Source organism: Equus quagga, chromosome 14, assembly GCF_021613505.1.
Source record: "Equus quagga isolate Etosha38 chromosome 14, UCLA_HA_Equagga_1.0, whole genome shotgun sequence".
In the NCBI taxonomy this organism is placed as follows: domain Eukaryota; kingdom Metazoa; phylum Chordata; class Mammalia; order Perissodactyla; family Equidae; genus Equus; species Equus quagga.
In genome coordinates this window covers 67,984,597-68,008,824 of record NC_060280.1, presented here as the reverse complement: position 1 = coordinate 68,008,824, position 24,228 = coordinate 67,984,597, and the positions used below count along the sequence as shown (strand labels likewise).

The window sequence follows — 24,228 nt, the reverse complement described above, 5'->3', positions numbered from 1 at the left end:
GAAGGAAAAAAATATATAAGATTGGCAACAGATGTTAGCTCAGATGCCAATCTTTTAAAAAAATCCTGTCATTTGAAGGAAAACAACTGTCAGTATTTGTTGCCGATAACAAAATTTGAGCTTTCAAGCAAAAATTAGAAGTTTGGGAAATTTGTGTCCACCACCAAGAGACTTTTCTGATGATATCAGTTATTGACATTAACAAATGTGAATTTCTGATATTACAGAAAGAAATCTGCCAACATTTGAAGATCTGCATAACTCAGTAAACCAATATTTTCCAAATGACCAAGACAGGATATTACAGAATCATGCATGGGTAAAAGATTCCATTCTTTACATATTTAAACTATAAACTGCAGTGATGAATTTCAGTGTAATAAAGCATAAAAATTTCATTGATTCCACATCATAGCTATCTTTTAAGAAACTACCACTTATCAAGTTTCAGTCTAGTATCAAGGAAGAATAGCCACAATTATCTGAAAAGGCTATTAAAATACTTTCCCCTTTTTAAAATATTTCTGTGTGAGGCTGAATTTTCTTTATATACTTCAACCAAAACAACATATCACACCAGATTGCACGCAGAAGTAGATGACAATCCAGTTTTCTTCTATTATGCCAGACATTAAAGAGATTTGAAAAAGTATAAAACACTCTTCTCAATAAATATTTTTATTGTGTAAAATAGTAATTTTTCATAAAAACATGCAATGAGTTTATCCCTATTTTTAAATGATGTTTTTATTAATTTTCTCATAATAAACTTTCTCATTTTAATTTCTAATAAAGTAAATATCAATAGATGTAATCCACATGAACATAAGTTCCTCCATAGGTCCTCAGTAATTCTTGAGAGTATAAAGCAGTCCTGAGATCAAAGAGATTGAGAACCATTGACAGTATCACGCTACCTGCCTTTAATGTTTGAAATAACAGATAGTAGAAAAAATTTCTCTGTAAAGATTCTTCTCCAAAAATTTTAAAAAGATTACCAAAATGTACCCAATTACTGTTATTGATCAGAATGTGTTCAGGTCCCAACCCCATGGTCACATGGACAGAGAAAGGGGTCCCCTGAAATCAAGTGCTGTAAAGGAAGCCTTGACCTCTAGTTGGACCCCAAAGCCCCTAATCAAATGAAGGGAAAAGACTAGAACAGAAGTAGCTCTACCCACCTCACACGAGCTCACACCCAGGCCTCACTGATGCTCAGGAAATGAGGATGTCTCATTGGTAATAACAGGTGGCAAAACACACACATTCCTGACAGCTAAAATTGAGGAAGTGTTTTCAATTAGTAACAAAAATTAGACTTGACATTACAAAAAAATGGGAAACACCTACATGTAGCTATTTATCTGTGATGTTTTATGACATTTGTCAAAGTAGGAAGATATCAAGTTTATTTAAAAAGTAGCTTTTTCATCAGGACAGGCTCTCCTATCTTTCAAGTCGGTATTCAACCTTTGGTGAACCAGTCACTTGGGTGGAAAAATAACAGAAAGTGGAAGTAACTGCTCACGTCCAAAGACAGGATTTTACTTTCTCCATTCCTATTAGAAGGTGGTAATCTAAGAGCAAGTGGGAATCGTCTGGGTATTTATTTGTTATACTATTTATTTGTTCTACTTATAAACAGAGCTAAGAGTACATAAAGGTTAATTTCTGCAAAGTTATCTTTGAATATCCTTGATATTTAAAAGGGTTAACTAAAAGATCCTACAAAATACTAAGCCTTTTTTGTTATGCTTATTACATCTATCAGCCAAATGTGTCCCTGAATGATTGAAAACTAAAATATCATCCCAAGAATAAGTCAAATTACAACTCTGTGTCAAAACCAATATGCAAAAAAGCCCAAAACTCAGTGAGCCTTCTGAGTTGAAATGTTGGCACGTGAGGAAGTCCAGCACTGGGGATAAGAATGGTAACAAAGACATCATATATTCATTTAGGGAAGCATTAAACTAAAGTTATCTTCAAGTGAGCCAGAAAAGCTGCCCCATGAATCACACTCAATTGTACACTTAAAAATGGTTATAATGACACATTTTATGTTATATATATTTTACCATAATTTAAACAATTAATAATGTAACATATCAAACATTATTGAATTGTACACTTTAAATGAGTGAACTGCATGATATGTGAACTATATCTCAATAAAGCTGTTTAAAAAACAACCACAAAGCTGCCCGGGAGGCTGGGCCAATCCAGCTGTTAGTGTCCTCATGGAAGCTTATACGTTACAGAGATAAACTGGCTAGTGTCACTAGGAAAGATGCTCTAATAAGCGGGAAGATGTGGGACAGTCACTGCCAGTGAGATTAATTAAGGCCTCCTTGGCACCTAAACTTTTCTACTATAACTTTTATAAGACAAATCAACAAGAATATAAATAAACAAGTCACATACTTGGTTCCTTTAAGCATATTTAATATTTGAACTCTCATTTTCTATTTTCCCAGAACCCAGAAAACAGAAAGTTTTTAGATGACCAATATTTTGTTCCAGAAACATACAGCCTTATCAGCTAATTCATAAAAGAGCTATTTTACAAAGGTACATCTGGATAATTAGAACAATAAAGTCTTTTAGGCATTTCAAAATGTGATCAGTAAAAATACATGATTATTAATAAAGTTTTTTAGATAGTTCCAGATTTTTTTTAAGTAATTTCTGTTAAAGAGTACATGATTGTATGGTGAACAAGGAGAATAAAATGTTCTAGTAGGAAGAGGCTTATTAAAAATAACCTACAGTGTGCACATCAAGTTCTCATTTTTGCAGTATATCTGCTTAGCCGTTGGCACCTGGAAATGGCGGACAGGGCTTCCTTCTAGGAGGTACATTTTTTTTCTACCAACTTATTATCAAAACCATCAGTACCAGTGGGGAAGGCATAAGGAACAAGGCAAAAGAAACTCTTTTTCTTGAGGAAAGATCAGTTTTGCAGTTCACTTTGAAAAAGGGTGGAAAAGTCAGAAAAAAACATGATTTACAAAAGAAAAATGCTGATACTAGGGGGAAAAGCCTAGCCAGCACAAAGATGACTAGAAGGTCCTGCTAGTTTTCTACTTTGAGGTCCTCTGTACACAGTTCTCCGTGGCGCCCTCTGTGACGTACAGGGAAGGGAGTACTGACAGAAGCTCCAGGCACTCACACACCACCACACCCCACTGCAGGAGACAGCGTCCCGGCCATGGGACACCCCGAACTTACCAGCATCAAAAAGGAAGTATGCAAGTAAAAGACAATTCATGGGAAACATAATTATTTTCTCTAGCTTCTAAAAATAAGAAAATAATGGACTTTTCTCCTCTACTATCACATTAGCTAGCCCCACTCTCCTCCAAAAACAAATAAAAAGTGTTTTAAAAGGAATTCATTCTTTTTAACAGTTGTTAAGTTGTTGTTTTTAGGGAAAGGAAACCAAAAAGCTTAAAAAATATACCTTCCAAAAGCCAAAGAGCTTAAGAAATACACCTTCCATGCAGTGTAATACAATAAATAGTTACAGTTTAGCCAAGATAACTCAAACAGTCTCAGCTGATTTTAAAGTATGCAAAATATATGACTTCTAGGGCAGTAATCATAATTGAAATCATAGCACTTTGGGGCCTTGCTGATTTGCCTTGATTAACTCTGTTCTCTGAAAAAGAAGGAGACACTCCAAATGTCACTTGCTGCTTAATAGCAAAGGAGCCATTAGGCCCACAGGAGAGAGCACAGGGTCATGGCAGGTCACTTCAATAGCTAAAACCCAGCTCTCCTGCTCTGAGAAGGTTGCTTTGTCCACCACCCTTGGACCCTTCCATATGGAAGTAGATTCTAACTTCTAGTCGTGTAACTTTGAGAAAACAACTTTGATAATAACTAGTCTCTCTCAAAGACAGAATCTAATTCCATCATCCTGAAAGGCAGATATAGTATCAGAGTAAAATGGATCTGATCATAATGGTCAAAATAAAACAAAAGATGTTGGGAAGCTAGGCTGGGAAGGAGGAGGGAAGAATTTAGGCTAGTAAGATAAAAAGAACACTTAAAATCGTCAGTTCTTTTCAGAATTAGACTTCGTTTTGGGGCTTCGTTTGAAAATCTAGATATGAATTTATTTAGAGCTATGGTCAAAGTATTTTTCCAGTTAGCCCTGTTTTTGTTCTAAGGAGAAGTTAAACTGCAGGAAAAGAAAAGCAAATAGTTGCTAAGGACAAGATATTGGCTGAACTAAAAGAGAAACCAAAACATTTCTAACCCACAAAGCTTCTTAAATGAGTGCTAGAGAATTACGTAATTACGCTGCACTGTCAGAAGATGAAAGTTCTATTTATATTTACCTTTCTCCCGATTAATTGCCCAATGATGGTATTAGTGTCAAGTAGCCACAGGTGTAACCCTTTTAGGCAGGAACGACTACATTATTTCCAGCAGCACAATAACCATTTGGTTTCTACTTGCTTCTCTGAAGAGATACAGGAAGTTCAAGTTCCAAGCTTCACTTATATATTAGCTTCTGCTTCTAAAATTTTTAATCCCATTCTGATTTAATTTACACTTGGTCTATGACTCAAAATATAATTCTAATTTACAGATGAGGTCCAACGATGCAAGTTGGTCTACTTAAAAACAGATCAGTTTTGAAAAGACAGAAACAGGAATCTGGACATAAATGAGCTTGTTTAAGTTGTAGTGGTGTTTATAAGAGTAGTTGGGAATCCTTACCACTTATGATGAGGAGGAAAATGTAAATATATATTGGACTGCAGGGAAGAGTAAAACCACATCCAGACTCGCCACAGAGTTCAGAGGGCACTAGTAAAAGATATAAGCAGTGGATGAACTCCTTGCATATTACCAGAATTTTAAGTTTGACAAATGATTTAGTTTTAGTTGGCAAAAATACTCCAAAACATATATACCTGATGCACAAAGAAAACCACAGAAAGCCAATATAATTGAAGATCTTCTCAAGTTACAATTCTGAAACATTTATCCTCTGTCGGGTGCTGCCAATACTACTATTCTTTCTAGAGCAGGCAGTTACCAACAGCTTGCCTGCAGTGTCCAGTGTATGTTCTGGTCTGCAATTTTTAAGGTCAGTCACGCACCCAGGGTGGAGAAAGCTCCCGCAGTGAAGTCAGAGGAAGTGCTTCTGGAGCTGGTCTGAGCAGCTCTGCCTTCTCCACCATCTCTCTCCACTCCACTCTTGGCTCTCCTTGTAACTCAAAGAGCCCTTTGGCACCATCAGTGCAAAAATTAGAGTCAAACCTCCAGGTACTAAAACTTTACTGGCCTTATAATCAGCAGTACCCGTGGCTAATGATAGCCATTGTTCAACTCAGTAGTGATTCAGTTAGATAACCTTCCCAAACTCTTTTACCCGCTCCCATCCCACCCTTCCTCAGCAACCCCCACCCCTGCCACCATCTGAAGCATCTCCTTTTGTTTTTACTTCCTGCTTAATCTGCAGGGATAATTTTACATAAGTGCCAAAGTCTAATGTATAATTATAAAAATGAAACAATACCAAGAATAACAAATTTATAGTCAAGAAAATAAAATTTGCTTTCCTCTCCCTCCCAAATCCCAGCCCTCAATAGAAATGAAGACAATAGAAGAAAACACACCCATTTTCAAGTGCCTGCTATTTAGTACATTGAGGATTCCTGTTAATTGGGGATGGATCTCAGCTACAGAGAAGAGGTGCTTGCCTCAGGCTGGAGGAAGCCCACCTACTCTGCCCACCTGGGCAGCACACAGCTCAAGTCCTCTGCACAGAGGAACCACGGGCACACTATGCCTTTGAGGTGACCCGCGGGGAAGCAGCCTACTGGACAGTAGAGGGCATGGGGCATAGTTTAGTGAAGGCTGGATGCTCCTCCTTCCTCCTTCTTACTTCCTCCTCTTCTTCAGCTCTCTACCCAACTTCCTAATACCCCATCCTGAACACTATGCTTCAGGAGCAATTGATCCTTGGGTGTACTAAATACAAAGGGCTAAAACTCTCACTACTCAATTAAAACAAAACATGGCAAAATAAAAATTAAAATGTGCTTTCAAATACGGAATGAAGTCAAATAAATACATCTGATTTTCTCTTTTTCTTAAGTCTAAGTAAAATTTCATATCCTACACCCAAAGCTCTATACATTTGGTTTTTGTTCTGAATCAAAATGAATTTCTGATAGTGAGGAGAGCAGAGTGAGAGAATGGCTATTCCCTCACTGACAGACTAGTGCAGCTGCCAGACTGTGAAGAACTAGTCCCGCTCTGGGGCCCCTGGGACATGGCGAACCCCAGGGGGTTCACAGGCAGATCCTCTGTCACACACTCGCTCTGTGTCCACACTGGAGCCAGGATGTGCTGATACAAGGCCGATGCTCAAAATCCAACAACCTTCAGTCACCTCCAGGACGCACGGCTCTAACTTTTATCTGAGAAGAATAAAGATATGCGGAGACCAAATTGAGAAGAACGAACAAATTAACACTTAGAGAATACCTATGAAATCTGTGGGCATGGGTCTATCTCTGTTTCTGGAAAAGAACAGCCTCAGCTGAAAGCAGGTAAGCAAATGAGTACAACCTGCTGCACTGAACACAGACTCAGGTGCTGTCATGGGGGACACTGCTCTCACTGCCAGGAGAGACGCAAGTACAGCAAGACCTGAAGAGGACCCAGCCTCCGCCACGAGGGAGTCACAGCAGCGCTGGCAAACGGCCTACAGAACCTAGGCTTTAGCGGCTGACCACTGCTCTGCCTTCTGCTTTTGCCAAGAGGAAGACAGACAGAGAAGAGGCGGGGGCCCGGGAACTGACAACCACAGCTCCTCCTAGGAGAGGAAGAGCCGAGTCAGCAGACCACAGCCTCTGCTTCACACATGATGTTTGGAAACAGCAGGTTTTTAGAAAGAAAAAAGAAATGGAATCTCAGAAGGTTTCCACTTCAAAGAATAATAGGTCTTTTCATTCAATGTACTGTCCAGGCAGGCTGATTCTGGAGTCTGGAATCCACAACTTTCACTTACCTGAGTGCTTATCTGTGAGGGCCGATCCAGCCAGCCTTTGGCAAAGAATGGTGTAACTTTCCTCCACCTTCTGTAAAATAAAACCCATAAGTTTTTCATTTGAACATCATAATTTTTGTGGAAAACAGGAAAGAAGGCTTTATTTATATTACAGGTACATGCTTCCAAATTTCAACATTAACATGGTTAAAAATTTTGTTAGGATGGAAAAAAGTAAATTTCATTCCTTTTACCTGTTTTCTCCCTTGAGCGATTAACTTAAAACCTTCTCACATAAAAAGATAGAGGGGAGGGCGGCCACTAAAGATGGGCTCTCCTAAGCCCCAGGAGTCACCCTGAAAATGGCCTCCTGTGGCATGAACTCCTCAAAGCCCGCCCACCCACTGTGGCCTCGCAGACTTCTCAGCTCCTCAGCCACAGGATGGCACCACATACACTCAGACCAAGAAGGGACAATCTACTAGATGAAAAACTAAGGGAGATCAGCCTTTAGCTGAATGGCTAAGAACACTTTTAACTCTGTTCTAACTAAACGATGTCATGATAAAACATTTGGGCTGTAGCAGCTGTGTCTACTGACAGCAAAGTTTAAGATAAAGTCCTTTTCTTGGAAATTACCACACAAGTCATTTGAAATAGTGGCTAATACAATGACATCTTCTATTACCAATTTACAAAAATCTCATTCCCGCCTAGGTTTCTAAATGACAGGAGCCAGTAGAGCCAATTTCTATCTGTCACAGCATCTGGGAAACTACCAACATCCAACAATTCACAGATAATTAACAGGTTACAGCAAATTAAAGCATTTCCCAGCCTGGGTTCATGACTACAACACAGGCCCCAGCTATCTCAGCTTATTGTTCACGTTTCCTTGTGGAGGCCGGCCAATCATCCCAAATGTGTTTAGTTTCTTAAATTTAGGAACCCATGCAAACGTGCAGTTTATAAAGCTACAATTTTTTCTGTTCTTGTGATTTGTAACCAGATAAACAATGCTGATCTCAGTTTTTTATCCAGGTCTATTCATGGATAATGGTGAAAGAAAATATAAAAATCTAGAACCTTAACAAGTTTATCAACATCAGCATTTAAATCATTCTGTACTTCCTGTCTGTTAAATGTGTTTCTAACAACCAAGTCCTAAGGATGTTGAAGTCTGAGGTACCTTTAAGTGTTCAAGGTCAGCCTCTATCTTATGAATGTACTCCATGATCTGGCTTTGTGAATCTGCACAAGACGGGGGACTCTGGATCTCAAAACAGGAATCCTCCATAGCCCCCCAGCGCTGCTGGACCAGGAATTCTGGGGTGAACGGTGAAACTGCCCCATCAGAACGAGCATTCTGGGGAGAATGTTGCCACTGGTGAGTACAGTCCACAGAGGGGATGCCTGTCACGGGTTGCGAGGGAAGCGAGGAAGCAATCTCCTCATCTGTGGAGCTCTCCTGCACTGTTTCATAGCCGTCAAGGATCAAATAGTTTCCTATTGACAGGGAGAGAGCGGTTTGATGAGATTAGTGCTGCTATCATCCCCTCAGAAAACACATAGGGGGATAGGCTGACAACTTTAAAGGCTATTAAAGAGGGAGAAAAGCCATTAATTCCCAAATTCCCAAGTTTAGTTTTAAGTACATCAAAATTTTCTCACTTCTGGTTAAAGCTAAATTTAGAAAACTTTCATGGTAATTTATGAATAACTTTATATTAGTTAGCATTTTCAAAGTTAAAAGTTGAAAACTACGAAGTCCCTACATGATCCTGCCACCTCATCTCCTACCATTTTCTCCCTCACCCTACATTCCTTAACCACAAAAAGCTTGCTCCTGCTTTGCAGCCTGTGCACTGCTCTCTGCTGGAACCCTCTGCTTCCAGGTATCCACACAGCTTCCTCCCTCACTCCCTTTGGGTCTCTGCTCACACATTCCCTCATCAGAGGCCCTCTGCCCCAATGACCTTGTCTGCTCCATTACTCTCCACCCCTTAGTCTGATTTACTTTTCCTCCTAATTCTTCCTACTGACATCTATTTATCTGTTTACTTATTTACTATTACTCTTTCCCCTAGTAATACTTCAGCTTCACAAGACTAGTGGATTTTTCTGTGTTTTATTCAATGCTGTATCTCTCCCAGCACTTAGGATGGGGTCCAGCATAGAGCAGATTCAGTAGTTATTTATTGCATGAAAGAACAAACACTATACACACACACACACACACACACACACACACAAGATAATGCTTGGATGCCCCAACAACATCCATTTTAGCACACAGGACAGTTAACACAATGAAAATCAAAGTTTAAGTATGAAAGAAACTTGCCTGAGATGCGCAAATTAACATCCTTCTCTTCCTTTTTAACTGCTCCATCACCGTCTGATGGATTATCATCACTATGTGCTTCACGGGCATCAAAAAAGTGCTCTCCACTCTCATCAAGACCCCCTTCTGGCTCTGCAGGAGGCATCTCTGGGGTCATAATCACGTGGTCCATTACTAAAATGTTACTTGCCTGGCCATCTTGGAAAGCCAGTACCACTGAATCCTGTGGAGCAGAAGATTCAGTTGAAGTCCGTGGACCGTAACAAGATGAAATGTCACCAGTTCCAGTTCTAAAGGGCATCTGTCCTTCACCAGGATGATAGGCCTTGAGAGTTTCAGAGTTCTGGGTTCCACTGTCTGCCTGTGCCCCTGGAGAGGCTGTCCTGTATCTTGGGAAATGTGGCCAGTCTTCCTGAGTGCTCTTCTCAGTCAAACCCAGCTGTTGTACCAGCAACTGCTTCAACAAACCCACTAAAAAATTTAGGAAGGGGGAAAAAAAACACATACATTCACAACTATAACTGCAGAAGGCCAGCATTAAGTTCGTTAGTGGAATTAGCAATTCTCTCTAAAAGTAAGAACTATTTAGTAGCATATAGTCAAAACATTTATTTCACACAATCGTTTTTTCTTTTGTCCTTGAAAATGAAATAAAGCACCATCTAGAGACTTAAAATTAAACTAGATGTGAAAAGATCAAAGCATTCTTATTGAGGTGAACTCCTATTTAGAACTGCTAAATAACCAACACCCTGCCTGCCTCTATTTTTTATTCCATATAACTGGAATACCCTAAAGGTATTTCTTAAAAGGAAGTTGAAAAGCTGTGTTAAGCTAGACAAAAAAATATGAAAGTCTTGCTTTCTTCTGCAGAAGCAGACACTACAGACACAGGCATTATTTTTTCTAATTTTATTAGACACATAGAACATTTATTTTATCATTTATAATAACCCAAACAATCTCCTTAAATGGTGAAGAAGAAAGTAAAACTGCCTTGTAATAAAACTTAATTCCAGGGGCTGGCCCCGTGGCTGAGCGGTTAGGTTCGCGCGCTCCGCTGCAGGTGGCCCAGTGTTTCGTTGGTTCGAATCCTGGGTGCGGACATGGCACTGCTCATCAAACCACGCTGGGGCGGCGTCCCACATGCCATAACTAGAAGGACCGACAACGAAGAATATACAACTATGTACCAGGGGGCTTTGGGGAGAAAAAGGAAAAAATAAAAAATCTTTAAAAAAAAAAAAAACTTAATTCCAATGATTTGGTAGCATGTACAATTTCAAAGGAGAAAGAAATATTTATTAGTTTTTAAGAAATGATCTTACTAGTGGCACAGCTTCCTTAGGTCGTTGAAAATACAATCAATTCACTTTTAAATGGGCAAGTGTATGCTATACGGTCATTCACACAATGATAGAGTTACTGGGACAATGCTAGTCAACCATCAGAAATCATCATAACTATTAATTCAAGAGAATCCAGAATAAATTAGATTTTAAAGAACTTGACCAATTCCTTACTTTCAACTCTGGCTTAACTTCTATGTTCTGTTTCTTTAGGGAAACAGTCCCTTGGAGGTCTGAGTCTTTGCCCTCTGTCTTTCTGCTCTACACTGACTTCCTAGGAGATGCTATAAATTCTCATGGCTTTGACACTCAAATCCATCTCTGTACCTATCCTCGCTCCAAATGTCCAGTCTTAAAACTCCAATTTCCTGCTCATCACTTCCTCTTAAATGGCTTGCCATTCATAATCTTAATCTCAACATGTTTTAAAATTGAGCTCATAAGCTCTTGCAAATAAAAAAAGGGAAAAACAAAGTGTGGCAGTGGACAACAGTGATCCTTTCTGATTTTTATTTCTGACAAGAATACTGAAATTATCTCTAAATAGTCCTTTTCCTTTGCACTCGTATCCAAACAAGTCAATGGTTGTGTTTGTTGACGCCGCACTATTTTATTCCTCTGACATCATTCTAGTTCAAACCCTTTCAGCCTCAAGCCCAGACAACTACAAGAGCTTAATAGTAACTGCATCACTCCAAAGTTCTTTCCATTGAAATCCTCTCACAACCTTGAGCCACTTAATCTTTTTTCATTAGTCATACCTGGCTTAAAAACTTCAAATGGTCCTCTACAGGTAGGCAATCATTCTCAGCCTTTTCTTACCTCCAAGACACCTGAGAGATGTACTACATTCCCATTTGTAACACTGATTCTCAACCAGGCTTGTGGGGGAGGGAGGCAGCTAAGACAGTGACAAGGACCACCCATTCTCGTAGGTGGATGTGTGTGTGTGTGTGTGAAGGATGGGCCATGTGGAGAATACTACGATCTCCACAAGAAAATTAGAAGAATATCTGTAGTTTGAAAAAGCCTTCAGAACCCTGTGATGTGCTATCCTTAAAGTTCAGAGGACTCAATCTGGTATTCAAGCTCATGACAGCTGGACTGGGCAACATGGCTTCTGCCTTCTCCACCTTGTCTCCCACGGCGCCTTCACCTTATATTGTCTACTGTGGGCTAACTGCTCTTCTCCCTGCTCTCTGAACACCCGCAGAGTTTTCCGCCTGTGTGCTTTGGTCCTACCGTTATTCTTGTCTCAATGACTTCTACTCTTCCGCATGTCTACCTGAATTGTCCCCATTCTGCAAGGCCCTAATCACATCTGTCTTGTTTTCTGATACTTCCCTTCTCTGGTCCTCCCCACCAGATCAATTTTAACACACCTGTATTGTTTGTTTACTTAAAAAGGTGGAGGGAAGTTTTCCAACTAGATTGTAAAACTCTTGAAGGGAAAAGTCATAGTTTATACTTCTTTGGGTTCTCCCCAAATGGCTACATAGTACACTATACAATTCTGGTACTTAATAAGTATCTGTGTTAACTTATGAATAAAACTTACAATTCCTTAGTGCATCCAATGCCCACCGTTCTTCTGAGACAGGCAAGTGTGGATCTGGGATTGTGATTTGATAATTTCCTCCAACTTCCTTTAGAGTTCCATCTGCACGTTGCTCCTTTGCAAACTGTCTCTCAGCCACAAAGAGATCATCTACCTCTGATTTCCCAGAAGCACCCAGTGAATGAGATTGAGGTTTTGACGATATTAAGGGAGACTCTAATCCCAAATCTCTGTCTGTTCAACGGAACGGAAAAAGTAGAATATATCTTAAACAAAACTTCTAAATTTTAACGTGAAGCATTCAGGAAATACTTGGACAAAAATAACCACGTGAGCTACAGAGATCATCTGTTAAGTGAAATACCCAGCACTCAGCAGTGTTACATGGTACACAGAGGGCTCATAGGCAAGGTGTGTTAAAGAGAATAGTGGATCCAGAACCTGCATAAACCAAGAGTGAAAGTTTCTTTGCATTTTAGTAAGTAATAAATAGACTACATTCTTCCAGGTAAACTTAACAGATCAGTTTACCTGGACTCTGCAGACCAGTGACTGAAATGCCATGATGTTCTACTTTTAGTTTTGGAGGTTCTTCTTCATCATTGTCTCCTCTATGGAAGAAAGAAAACAATCTTTCAGCTTCACGAGGTGACTAAACATCATTGCAACAAAATGGAAGAATCACCTGTTCCCTTTCTGACCAAAAACAAAGTCAGTCCCCCTACAATGAAGGGCACACTCACTCGCAAGGGGGCGACTCTGGCAGTGGAATTGGCCTTGTGGATTGCTCCTTCACTGATGCAGCCATCCGACAGATTAGGTCCTGCCAGCTGCAGGAAGTTTGAAAAGAACCCAAAATACAAAAGGGAGAGAGAAATGCCCTTTAAATATACTCAGAAAGGAAAAATAAAAACAAACCAGAAACCAAACCAACAAACAAAAAACCCTACCAGAGATAATCTTTACTTTGGCAACATATTATTAAGTAGAGACTATAACAATTCCGTACCTTAAAGAAAAACCTAACAATATTATGGATACGCTACCCATTAAAAAGCTTCACTTGACACTTCCGAGAGTTTCTTCTCTAGAAAAGATACTTTCAATAGAATAGAATCAAAGTAAGAGACATCAATCTAGAAAAGAACAAGTTCTTAGAAGAATATCTCTAAAAGAAGAGAGAGGAAGTGCTCGTTTCCATATAGTTTTTGGTTTTCAAAGCCTATTACAAAAACAAAGTTAAGTTTGTGGAACATTATATTCAGGATAATAAAAATATTAGAGCAAGGTAGCTAATACATACACAGTCTTTTCAGAAACTGTCTGTGCCACCAGCTCATAAATTTGGGCTCCATTGTCTGACATGGAGATGACGAATAAAGCTTTGTTATCTGGAAAAAACGAGACAAAAATTACTCTAACAATATGTCCTACAGAGACCATGAAGAATGTTTCTAGGGTCTGGGTATTACTCTGCATCTTAATCTAGGTACAGGTTACATGTGTCCACTTTGTAAACATGCGTTCCCTTTGTAAAAAATTCATCAAGCTATACACTTAAAATCTGTGCAACTTACTGTATCTTATACTGTATTTACTATACTTAAATAAAACAAAGATCATAAAAACTGATTCCTCAGTAATTTATCAGAAACAAGAAGGTGTCAATGTACCCAAATTACTGAACCCTATGACTCTTTTACATTTATTTTGAATTGCCCTTTTGATAAATGGTTAATACTATTCAGTGCGTACTGGAGAAAAGAGGTCATAAATTTATCTTGCCATCATGGAATTAACAAATTTTGAAAGGGATCTCATTATTAATACAGCAATATGGAACTTGCTAACTTAAACTGATTTCAAAAAACCAAAACTACACCCACCTCTTCAGATTTTACTTGTTTTTCCACCAGTCAAAACATAGAACATTCTAATCAAAGTCTTTTCATTTAGAATATCTCCCAATTCACTATCTCCACTGGTGTGTAACAATGATTTGAACATGGAATGAAGATCAAAGTAAATATGCAGACAACTTTCAAATGCAGAAAATTACTCAGAGAATCTAGGCATTCTAAATAATTTGGAGGTATAAACTCATTTCATTTTCTGAGCATGAAATAAATTTCATTTAATTTATATAAGAATATAAAAGGAACAAAATTCTATGCCAATTGTGCTACTTAAACAACACTGAATATCTTATGCAACTTCATGATGAACCTGGAGGTCAGCGTCATTCAGTAGACATACTCGCCTGTGGCCACTTGTCGAACCAACACTGTATTCAACTTAATGACAGGGCTAAATGTGTGTTTGCTATCAGCTGTAGATGCCAGAATCTTACTATGACACCTTAATACCAGCCTATCATCCTGCTTTTGCAACAATACAAGAATGTCGTCCAGCAGCAAAGTGTATAGATCTAGAAATAAAAAAGTAGGAAAGATGATTAGTACAGAAATCAAGGTGTGTTTTATACATTTTCTAACAACTTGACAGAGAAAATTTATTTCTGTTAAATCTAGTAAATTTTAAAAATTGACTTGCTTCTATCTTAATTTCATTTTTTAATAATTCATTTTTATTGTATTATGCCAAATGGTCAGTCTGTGACTGACGGGAAACAAAAAACAATGGTTCCTCACCACAGATAGTTTGAGATGTAGTAGTTTAAAGAAAGCTTAGACTTAGAATACAAAAATGATGGAGACAGGACTGAATCATGACCAAGTTTTCTGTTTCATCCCCAAATGAATATTTAACACACTTCACAAATAACAAAGTAACATAAGCAAATCTTCTATAAATGTATAAGTAACACAAAATAGCACTGCTAACTACTGCAACCGAAAATTGTGAATGGTTCTTTCTTCTCTTTTGCATAAAGAAACTTTGCTATTCTTTTCTCTTCTCCACCCTCACCAAAATTGACAAACATTAAACCTACCAATAGTTTTATCTCTATTCACCTTCCAAACCAATGGCCCTTCATGAATCATCTTCCTTTTTGTTAAATCCAAATTCTGCCAAAATAAAGAGAATTACACACAAATTATTTCCAAGCACTTAGTGAGATGATATTCCACATAGTTTCTTTTCAAGAAATTCTTAATATAAAAGGTACTATTTGCATTCACTATCATTATTGATATCTGTCAATTACTGAAAATGGAATATAGACCAATTTAAATTTAAAGTAAGCCGCATAGATTTTTCCTAAAAGAGAAAAGGTATCTTGCAGAAAAGCATGCAGGAGTACTGCCTTCTAAATTGCACTCTACACAGACAACAGCAGCTTATGAAAATGAAGTTGCAAACATTCAGTCACTAGATTCTCAACCCATCCCTTAATTTTTTAATGAGTAACTAGATGTGGATGATGCACAGCTTATCTATAAGAGGCCTCTGAATTCCAGGTTCTAGTTCCACAGAAAGTTCTAAGGAAGAGCACTTATGAAAAGTCCAGGTAATATACTCAGACTTGCTCTAAATATTAATAACTTAATAAGAGAATCATCTTTCAGTATAAGTAGCTCCAGAAAAATCCCATTTTTTCATTGGGAAGTTAAGGCACTAAGCATATTAGCATGCTTTTTGATAAGGTGCCCTATATGACATAAAAGTCTATTTTAACAGTCACCAAAGAATCTGCCAAAACAACCACCTAGTCAAACAGTATAAGAAAAACTAAAATCCTAAGAAGTTATTTAATATAAAAACTCCACGTATACAAGTGGTAATTAATAAATATTTTACTATCATTCCTGTAATGGTTTCAACTGTTATGCTTTTGAAGAGTTTCATGGAAAAACAAGTTATCTTGCTTTACTCAATAATCTGGAAAGTTCCCATGGTAAACAGCCCTACTCTTATTCAAACTATAAAACGCAATAGAATTAAACTTAATAAATAATATTCTTTAGTATCTTGAAAATTCCTGTCATAAAAAGTTACAGTTTCGCACAAAATATTCCTCTAATGAAAGATTAAAGTAATCTTCACACAGACCAGATATTTAAAAGGAAGAAAAGAATCATAAACATAGACAATCTATGATACAAGAACTCCTTCAGGTGATGTATGTTCCCACCGAGAGGTTAATTACCTGCCAGGTCTTTAGTACATTTTATTTTATTGTTTTAATTATGATTAGACCATCTCTCACCCTGAGTTCTTCAACATTTGGGTACTCTGACAACTTCAGATTCGAGGTATCAAGGCGACGCTGATAATCTTCTAAGCGCTGAAAATTAGACAGGATGGAGTCAAGGTTACTGCTTTGGCTGTCAAAGACCTCCCTCATCCTAAATCAAACGGACACTTTTACCTGCATTTTACTGAGCTCTCTGCAACATTAGACACAACTCACAACTCCCTGTTTCTTAGAACACCCCCTTCCCTTGGCTTTGATGATATTACTCTCCCCTAATTTTCCTCTGAGCTCCTTGACTGTTCTTTCTCAATCTCCTTTTCAAATTCACTCACCTCTAACTAGCTTATATTTATTTTCTGAATACGTAAATTGTGTACATGGTAAAAAATTCAGAAGGTAAGATAAGGCACACAATAAAAAGTAAACCTCCTCCCAACCCTGTCCTCTTATCTCCCCACCCCCAATTTTCTCTAAAGAAGTAATCACTAAAACCCATTTCTTGGGTAGCCTATGAGAAAAAGTCTAATAAGCAAATAGAATATATGTGTAAATAAGTATGTTCGTCTCTGTGCACGTTGTGTGCATCTATGTTCTTTTTTAATAAAAGATATGGTAGCATAATATATTCATATATGTATTACTCATTTAAATGATAACATAATACATTCATATACACCTTTCTCTGTGTGCGTGTGTGTATCACTCATCAATACATCTTGGAGACTGCTCCACATTAGCATATACAGAGAGCAATCTCATTCTTCTAATGGATGAACAGTATTCAACTCTGTGAATGAACTATAGTTTATTTTAACTATACCTTACTGATGGACATGTAGGTTACTTCCAACCTTCTCCTATAACAAACGATACTACAATGGCCTTAAACATATGCTTTTTTACACACATGTAGATATATTTTCAGGATAAATTTATAGGGGAAGAATTGTTAGATCAAAAGGAATATGAATTTTTCCCAAGATCATAAAAATTTCCAAATACACACAAAATTTGAATTTGAATGTGTATTGCGAACACTCATATATTCACCACCTATATTCCACAGTTAACATCTGCTATATTTGTTTTATCCTCTATCTATCCATCTATTCATTCCTCTATCTATCCATCAATGTATCTTATATTTTGGATGCATTTCAAAATAAGTTACATATATAAGCACACTTTACCTGTAATTTTTTTTTTTTATTAATGTTATGATAGATTACAACCTTGTGAGATTTCAGTTGTACATTATTGTTAGTCATGTTGTGGGTACACCACTTCCCCCTCTGTGCCCTCCCCCCACCCCCCCTTTTCCCTGGTAACCACTGATCAGATCTCCTTGTCAATATACTAACTTCCACCTATGAGTGGTACCTGTAAATATTTTAGCATGCATATTATTAAGAAGAGTTCAATATTTGCTTACAGTTCTTTTTTAAAGTAAAATCTAACTACAGTGAAATGCATACATTTTAAACATACCTTTCCATGAGTTTTTACAAATGCATACATCTGTGCAAACTCCTATCAAGAGAGGAAATATCACCAGCACCTCAGAAAGTTCCCTAGTGCTTCTTCCTAGTTAATCTGTCTCCACATCCCCAGTGACAGACAACCTTTTCTGATGTTTTTTCCCACCATAGATTAACCTGTCCTAGAAGTTACAGGAATAGAATTATATATATGTACTCTTTATGCGTTGGGCTTCTTTCACTCAGCATAATGCTTGTGAGATTCATCCATATTGTATGTATCGCTAGTTCATTCCCCTTTATTGCTGGTATTATTCTAGTTTATGACTATACTACATTTGGTTTACGCTATAAACATTCTTGTACAAGTCTGTGGGCATATATCTTCACTTCTCCTGGGTAAATCACTAAGAATAGAATTGCTGTGTCAAAGGGTAGATGTACGAAAATGTGCATTTTTAATTTAGGTAAAAATTGCCCTCTGGGGTTTTATCATTTCACACTCCAAACAATACATTCGAAAGTTCCTGTTTTCCTACAGCCTCACCAACAGAGCTGTCATCATACTCAGTTCCTAAGAAATCACATCCAGGTCCAGGGATTCAATTAGCCTCTATATGCTCACAATCTGACATTTTTATCTTCAGCACAGTCCTCTTAGAGGAGGATCCATATAGCCAAATGCCTACTGTATGTCTTCACCTGATATCCCAAACTGGACTTTTCATCTCCCCACAAATCTGTGGCTTCTCCCTCATCCTGTCCATCCAAATGTGCACGTCAGAGACCTGGGATTCATTCTTGACATCCCCTCTCTTCAAATCCTTTTCTAAATAAGTCACCAAGTCCTGTCAATTTTACCTTCTAAATATTTTCTCAATTCTTGCACTTCTCTAAGCTATCATCATCTATCCTGGACCTCTACAAAGGCTACTAACTGAGCCCTTTCATCCATTCTCTCCCATTCTAGGTACTTTTGCCATAAGCACCTTTGAGGTAGATATCTTTCCTGCAGACACCTTTGCCACAAGCATTTTTGAGGCCAACATTTTCACCACTTAACTAATTGGTCATAAGGCAATTTTGCTGTAAAAGATAAAATAACTGGTTGACAGTTTGCTCCACATTTCCTGGAGAATTTTAGAATGTCTATCAACGGACATGTGACAATATGCCAAGAACAAACAACAGTGCGGGAGGCTTTTCACAACACAATACAAAGCTCAGTTCCAACTATGCATCCTAGTATTTGGAAACTGATAACTCTCTTAATGAAGGAAGAAATTTTAGCAAAAAAGAAAAGCGTCATGGGGGCCGGCCCCATGGCCGAGTGGTTAAGTTCGCACGTGATGCTCCGGCGGCCCAGGCTTTCGGGGGTTCGGATCCTGGGTACGGACATGGTACCACTCGTCAGGCCACACTGAGGCGGTGTCCCACATAGCACAATCAGAGGCACTCACAACTAGAATATACAACTATATACTGAGGGGCTTTGGGGAGAAGAAAATAAAGATTGGCAACAGATGTTAGCTCAGGTGTCAATCTTTAAGAACAAGAAAAAAAGAAAAAGTGTCATGGATGCTCAATGAGGAGATGAACCAAAAAGCAAAAAGAAAAAGTATAATACTTTGAACAAAAGACTTTGAAGAGACGTGCTTAAGTACAAGCAACCCACAAAATACAATCAGGTTTTGCACAGTATTGCCATGATTCTACACACACTTTAAATGTATTCAAATATTTTGTATTTATTTCACAATAAAGTCTTTTTCATTTTGTCATTCATTTCTCATTTTTTATTACATCCTTTATTCAGCAGAAATAAAACCCACAAAATAAAATCAGTTTTTTGTGCAGTTATTGCCATGAATCTACACACATTTTAAATGTACTCAAATATTTCGTGTTTATTTTGCAATAAAATCTTTTTAATTTTGGTATTCATTTTTCGTGTTCCATTATGTCCTTTTTAACATCCCTCTTTCACTTTTCATGATTTTATCTTTTATGTCAAAATTGCCTTACTGCCAATTAATTATGCAGCAACAACGCCTGCGGCAAAGATGTCTACAGCAAAGCAGCTTACGCCAAAAATACCAGACAAGCTCTCACTCTCCACTCTCCCATTTTCAACCCGTTATTCACAGAGTAGTATGAGTGATACTCATAAAGTGAAAAATCTGAACGTGCTACTCTCCTTAAATGTCTATAATGAATTCCTACTGCGTTTAGAATAAAAATCAAAATCTTCAATATGGCCTGTGGGGCCCTGTATGATTTGGCCCTGGACTACTGTGCCTCATTTCGTACCACTCTAATTTTGCTTTTTAGGCATGATCCACACTATTCTAATCTTTCCATTCCTCAAACAGACCATGCTTCCTTTTTACCTCAGGACTTTCGCACATGCTGTTCCCTCTACCTGTAATGTTGCCCCCTTCCACATTCTTTTGGTACATTTCCACTCATCCTTCAGAGCCTTGGCCTAAAGGACAATTCCTCAAGGAAGCTTCCTCTGATGGCCACTACCTAACATCCTCCTCAAACTAGGGTAGGCACCTCCCTAGGAGTTAAACACTCGTAGCATCCTGAAATGCTCCTACACAGCAGCTATCACAACTGATATAAAATATTTGCACTCTAATCTTTTCAATACCTCTGTATCCTGCTAGAACACACGCTCAGTCTGGGCAAATATTGTACTCATTGTCTTAACCACTCTCCACCCTACACACAGCATACAGTAGATGCTCTATAAATATTTGTTGAATGAACAGATGAATGAAAGAGCAAAAAAAGCAAAAGAGATGCTCAAAAAGGCCAAATACAACTCTGATGTTCTATCACAAATTGATCTGGACCCACCTACATGATCTGGACCCAAATACATGAACAGTTAACAAATATCCTGCCCATGATAGTTTTCGATTATTATTTCAGACTCTAGGTAATACTAATTTAATATTCTATGTCATCCTGTAGCTTCTTTCCCTTCTTACCTGCTTGTTTTCTGCCTCCTTGACAGCCTGATTTACATAATTTAAGATCTGACGACAGTGATCTGCAGCTTTCTTCACCTTCTCCCTTTCCATTGGCCATTCTAAACATGGGGAAGAAATTCAAAATGTAAAATCGAGGAAATCAGAAAAGAATACAGATACATAACTGAGACATCGTTCTATCTCAACATCTGTAGGAACTTACTAAGACCTTGAATTATTTTTATACTAGAATAAAACCTATGGCAGAATCTCAATTTAGATAGTCTCTGGACAGGTGAGACTTCTTATGACAGTAGCTTACAACATAAATACTAATCTTTAAAAAGAAAGTATGGGGGCCGGCCCCACGGCCGAGTGGTTAAGTTTGCGCTCTCCGCTTTGGTAGCCCAGGGATTCACTGGTTCGGATCCTGTGCATGCACATGGCACCGCTCGTTAGGCCATGCTGAGGTGGTGTCCCATATAGCACAACCAGAGGCACTCACAACAAGAATATACAACTTATGTACCGGGGGGCACTGGGGAGAAGAAGAAGAAGAAAAAAAAGACTGGCAACAGATGTTAGCTGAGGCGCCAATCTTTAAGAAAAGAAGAAACCATAGCATGAACCCCAAGTCCAAGAAGTGATGCTATACATCAACTATCGGGCTCACCATGGTGCACACTCTAGGGAGGGCATCTCATTCAGGTTGTAAGCTATACAAGTGGGACTCCTTCTCCCCCTAGAATTTCACAGGACAGAGCCTACATGATTATATCCAGTGGACCTGTTAAGCAACATTTTTTTAATGATAACACAACCTAAAATAACTCCAAAATAAGTTTTTTTTAATTTGAGATTACATTTAAAGAAAGAAAATAGATCACAACATTTGCATCATTAAACAAATATGAAATTCACCAAATGGTGTTGTTTACGTTGAGATCTATAATGTAAAGAATACCCAAATCAGAATATTCAAAATTATAATCCTCCAAACAAGTCTAACTATACTGAACAGACATATTAAAGTATAAAAATTAATGTGTATGAGTATTTTCAAATTCTCAGGCATAAGAAACATGAGTTTGATTGCACACAATTATTAATGAGAACTAAGTATGAGAGCCTAAAGCTCAACTGAGAAACTTGGATTCAATTCATGTTTCAAAACAGGAGAGTTGGAATTATAATGCATTGGTTGGGCTTAATGACAGTACATATATAGATACAAAACATCTCTTCAACCCAGTGTAAGTTTTCTTCAAAGCAAATAGGATATACACTGGAGGAAGGACTGGTAAACTTTTTCTGTAAAGGGCCAGATAATAACTATTTTACACTTTACAAGCCAAATGGTCTTTGTCACAACTATTCAACCCTGCTGCTGCAGTGCATAAGCAGTCAGAGACAATATGTCAACAAATGAGCAGGACTTTGTTCCAATAAAACTTTATTTAGCAGAAGAGGTGATGAGCCAGATTTGGCCCATGATCTGTAGTTTGCCAAACTTTGTGCTAGAGAGACTAATAGAGTACATTAAATCAAATAGCCTCAAGATGACTGTATTGAATCTTGTTAGAAACTTTTGCCATACTATTCGGAAACCCAATCTCCAGGAAGCAGGATGCTATGAGAGATTATTTAGCAAGAACTTTTTCTGAGGGGTGAGGGGAGAGTTGGAGTTCCTAAGCTTTTTAATTTCAGTGAGAATGCTATACCTGTGTATTTGGCAATATTATCCAATAGAAGAGGGTACTTAGTAAGCCTCTGCATTTGGGTGGGAATGATATCCTTGAGCTGTAGACGACGACACAGTGGATTACTCTCAGCATCCTAAAATTAAAGTGAAATAAGTAAACTTGTAATTCTTATTAGGACTATAATTACTTACCATATGCCATATATTCATCATACAAATGTCTACAGCATCACAGTTCTGGTTATTAAATCAAGACTTAAAACATGCCAAGACACACCACTGCCATACTAACTTCTGCTTGCTCCTTTAATTACACAGTGAAGGAGAGGAGCCTTTATCACTAAGCCAATGGCTTCTTTGTTACCTGTTTAAGCAAGGACTGAGAACATCCATAATCAACTCCATTGCTTTCTGTGATAAAACACCTTTATCTTCACATATTAAGAAAATCTAGTTACGTTTCCTTATGATTGGCATTCCTACCAAAAGTTAGTCAGCTAATTTGCTATCTGCCATTCCAAGCAGGCACAATGGATCACCAGTCTAGATACCCAGCTTGTTATAACATGGGTCTGAAAGCTTTTCAGTAAAGTGCCAGATAGTAAATATTTTAGGCTTTGTATGCCATACAGTCTCTGTCACAACTACTCAACTCTGCTGTTTTAGCGCAAAAGCAGCCACAGACAATAGGTAAATGGGTAAATGCAGGAACATGGCTATGTGTGGTAAAGAGTCGTAAGATGCTCTCCAAGATTCCCTCTCTCTGATGTACACACCCAGTATAATCCCCTCCCCTTGAGTGTGGACAGAAGCTGTGAATGTGATGGGTTATCCCTCCTATGATTAGGTTACTAGCAGTTAACTTTGAGTTAATCCAAAAAGGGTAGTGTCCTAAGTGAGTCTGACTTAATCAGAGGAGTCTTCAAAAGAAAGCTCTGTCAGAGAGATACATTCCCCCTGGCCTGGAAGAAAGGAAATAGCTATCTTGTAAACTGCTTACAGGGCCACATGGCAAAGAGACATGGGCATTCTCTAAGAGCTGAAAGCAGTTCCCAGCCAACAATAGCAAGACAGGGACCTCAGTTACACATTTGCAAAGAAATAAATTCCACTAACAATCAATGAGCTTAGAAGACTCAGATGAGAACTGCAGCTCCAGCTGACAGTCTGATCTCAGTCCAGTGAAAGCGCAGAGAGAGGACCCAGCTAAAGTACACCTACACCTGTATTCCTAAACTGCAAAAACTGTGACGTAACAAATTTACATTAAGTTACTACATTTGTGGTAATCTGTTATATAGCAATAAAAAACTGTTACACTGTGTTCCAATAAAACTCATTTACAAAAACAGGCAAAGGGCTGGATATGGTCTGTGGGCTGTAGTTTACCAACCCTTGATCTATACCAATATCTACCTCAATAAGTATGATCACTGCTCTGTTCTTCCTTGGGTGTGATGTAAGCCCACACTCGTGTTTTGACGGTATTATTTTAACAATGTACATGGGCCATTTCCTGACAACATTTCCATGGCAATGTGGACTTCTATGTCATCTTTATACCCTCCAGTAATTTAAGAGATAATGTGTGGCTTTAAAAAATGTTAACATAGATAAAATCCTTGTAAAGAACTTAATCAGA

General features: G+C 38.1%; 1 protein-coding gene across 3 annotated transcripts in view; it reads right to left on the bottom strand.

Annotated features, from left to right (window-relative positions):
- Nucleotides 1-2,423: 2,423 nt before the first annotated feature.
- Nucleotides 2,424-24,228, bottom strand: part of ARHGEF12 (Rho guanine nucleotide exchange factor 12) — a 139,622-nt gene continuing 117,817 nt past the window's right edge. For all 3 annotated transcript variants that reach the window (XM_046637566.1, XM_046637568.1, XM_046637567.1), the window contains 13 exons: nucleotides 22,606-22,720; nucleotides 20,903-21,003; nucleotides 16,438-16,515; nucleotides 15,220-15,295; nucleotides 14,527-14,694; nucleotides 13,570-13,657; nucleotides 13,010-13,096; nucleotides 12,798-12,877; nucleotides 12,267-12,500; nucleotides 9,360-9,830; nucleotides 8,205-8,521; nucleotides 7,037-7,106; nucleotides 2,424-6,443 (listed from right to left, as the gene is read on the bottom strand). In XM_046637566.1, coding sequence (XP_046493522.1) covers nucleotides 6,433-6,443; nucleotides 7,037-7,106; nucleotides 8,205-8,521; nucleotides 9,360-9,830; nucleotides 12,267-12,500; nucleotides 12,798-12,877; nucleotides 13,010-13,096; nucleotides 13,570-13,657; nucleotides 14,527-14,694; nucleotides 15,220-15,295; nucleotides 16,438-16,515; nucleotides 20,903-21,003; nucleotides 22,606-22,720 — 1,896 coding nt within the window. In that variant the 3' untranslated portion in view covers nucleotides 2,424-6,432. The remainder of the gene's footprint in view (nucleotides 6,444-7,036; nucleotides 7,107-8,204; nucleotides 8,522-9,359; nucleotides 9,831-12,266; nucleotides 12,501-12,797; nucleotides 12,878-13,009; nucleotides 13,097-13,569; nucleotides 13,658-14,526; nucleotides 14,695-15,219; nucleotides 15,296-16,437; nucleotides 16,516-20,902; nucleotides 21,004-22,605; nucleotides 22,721-24,228) is intronic.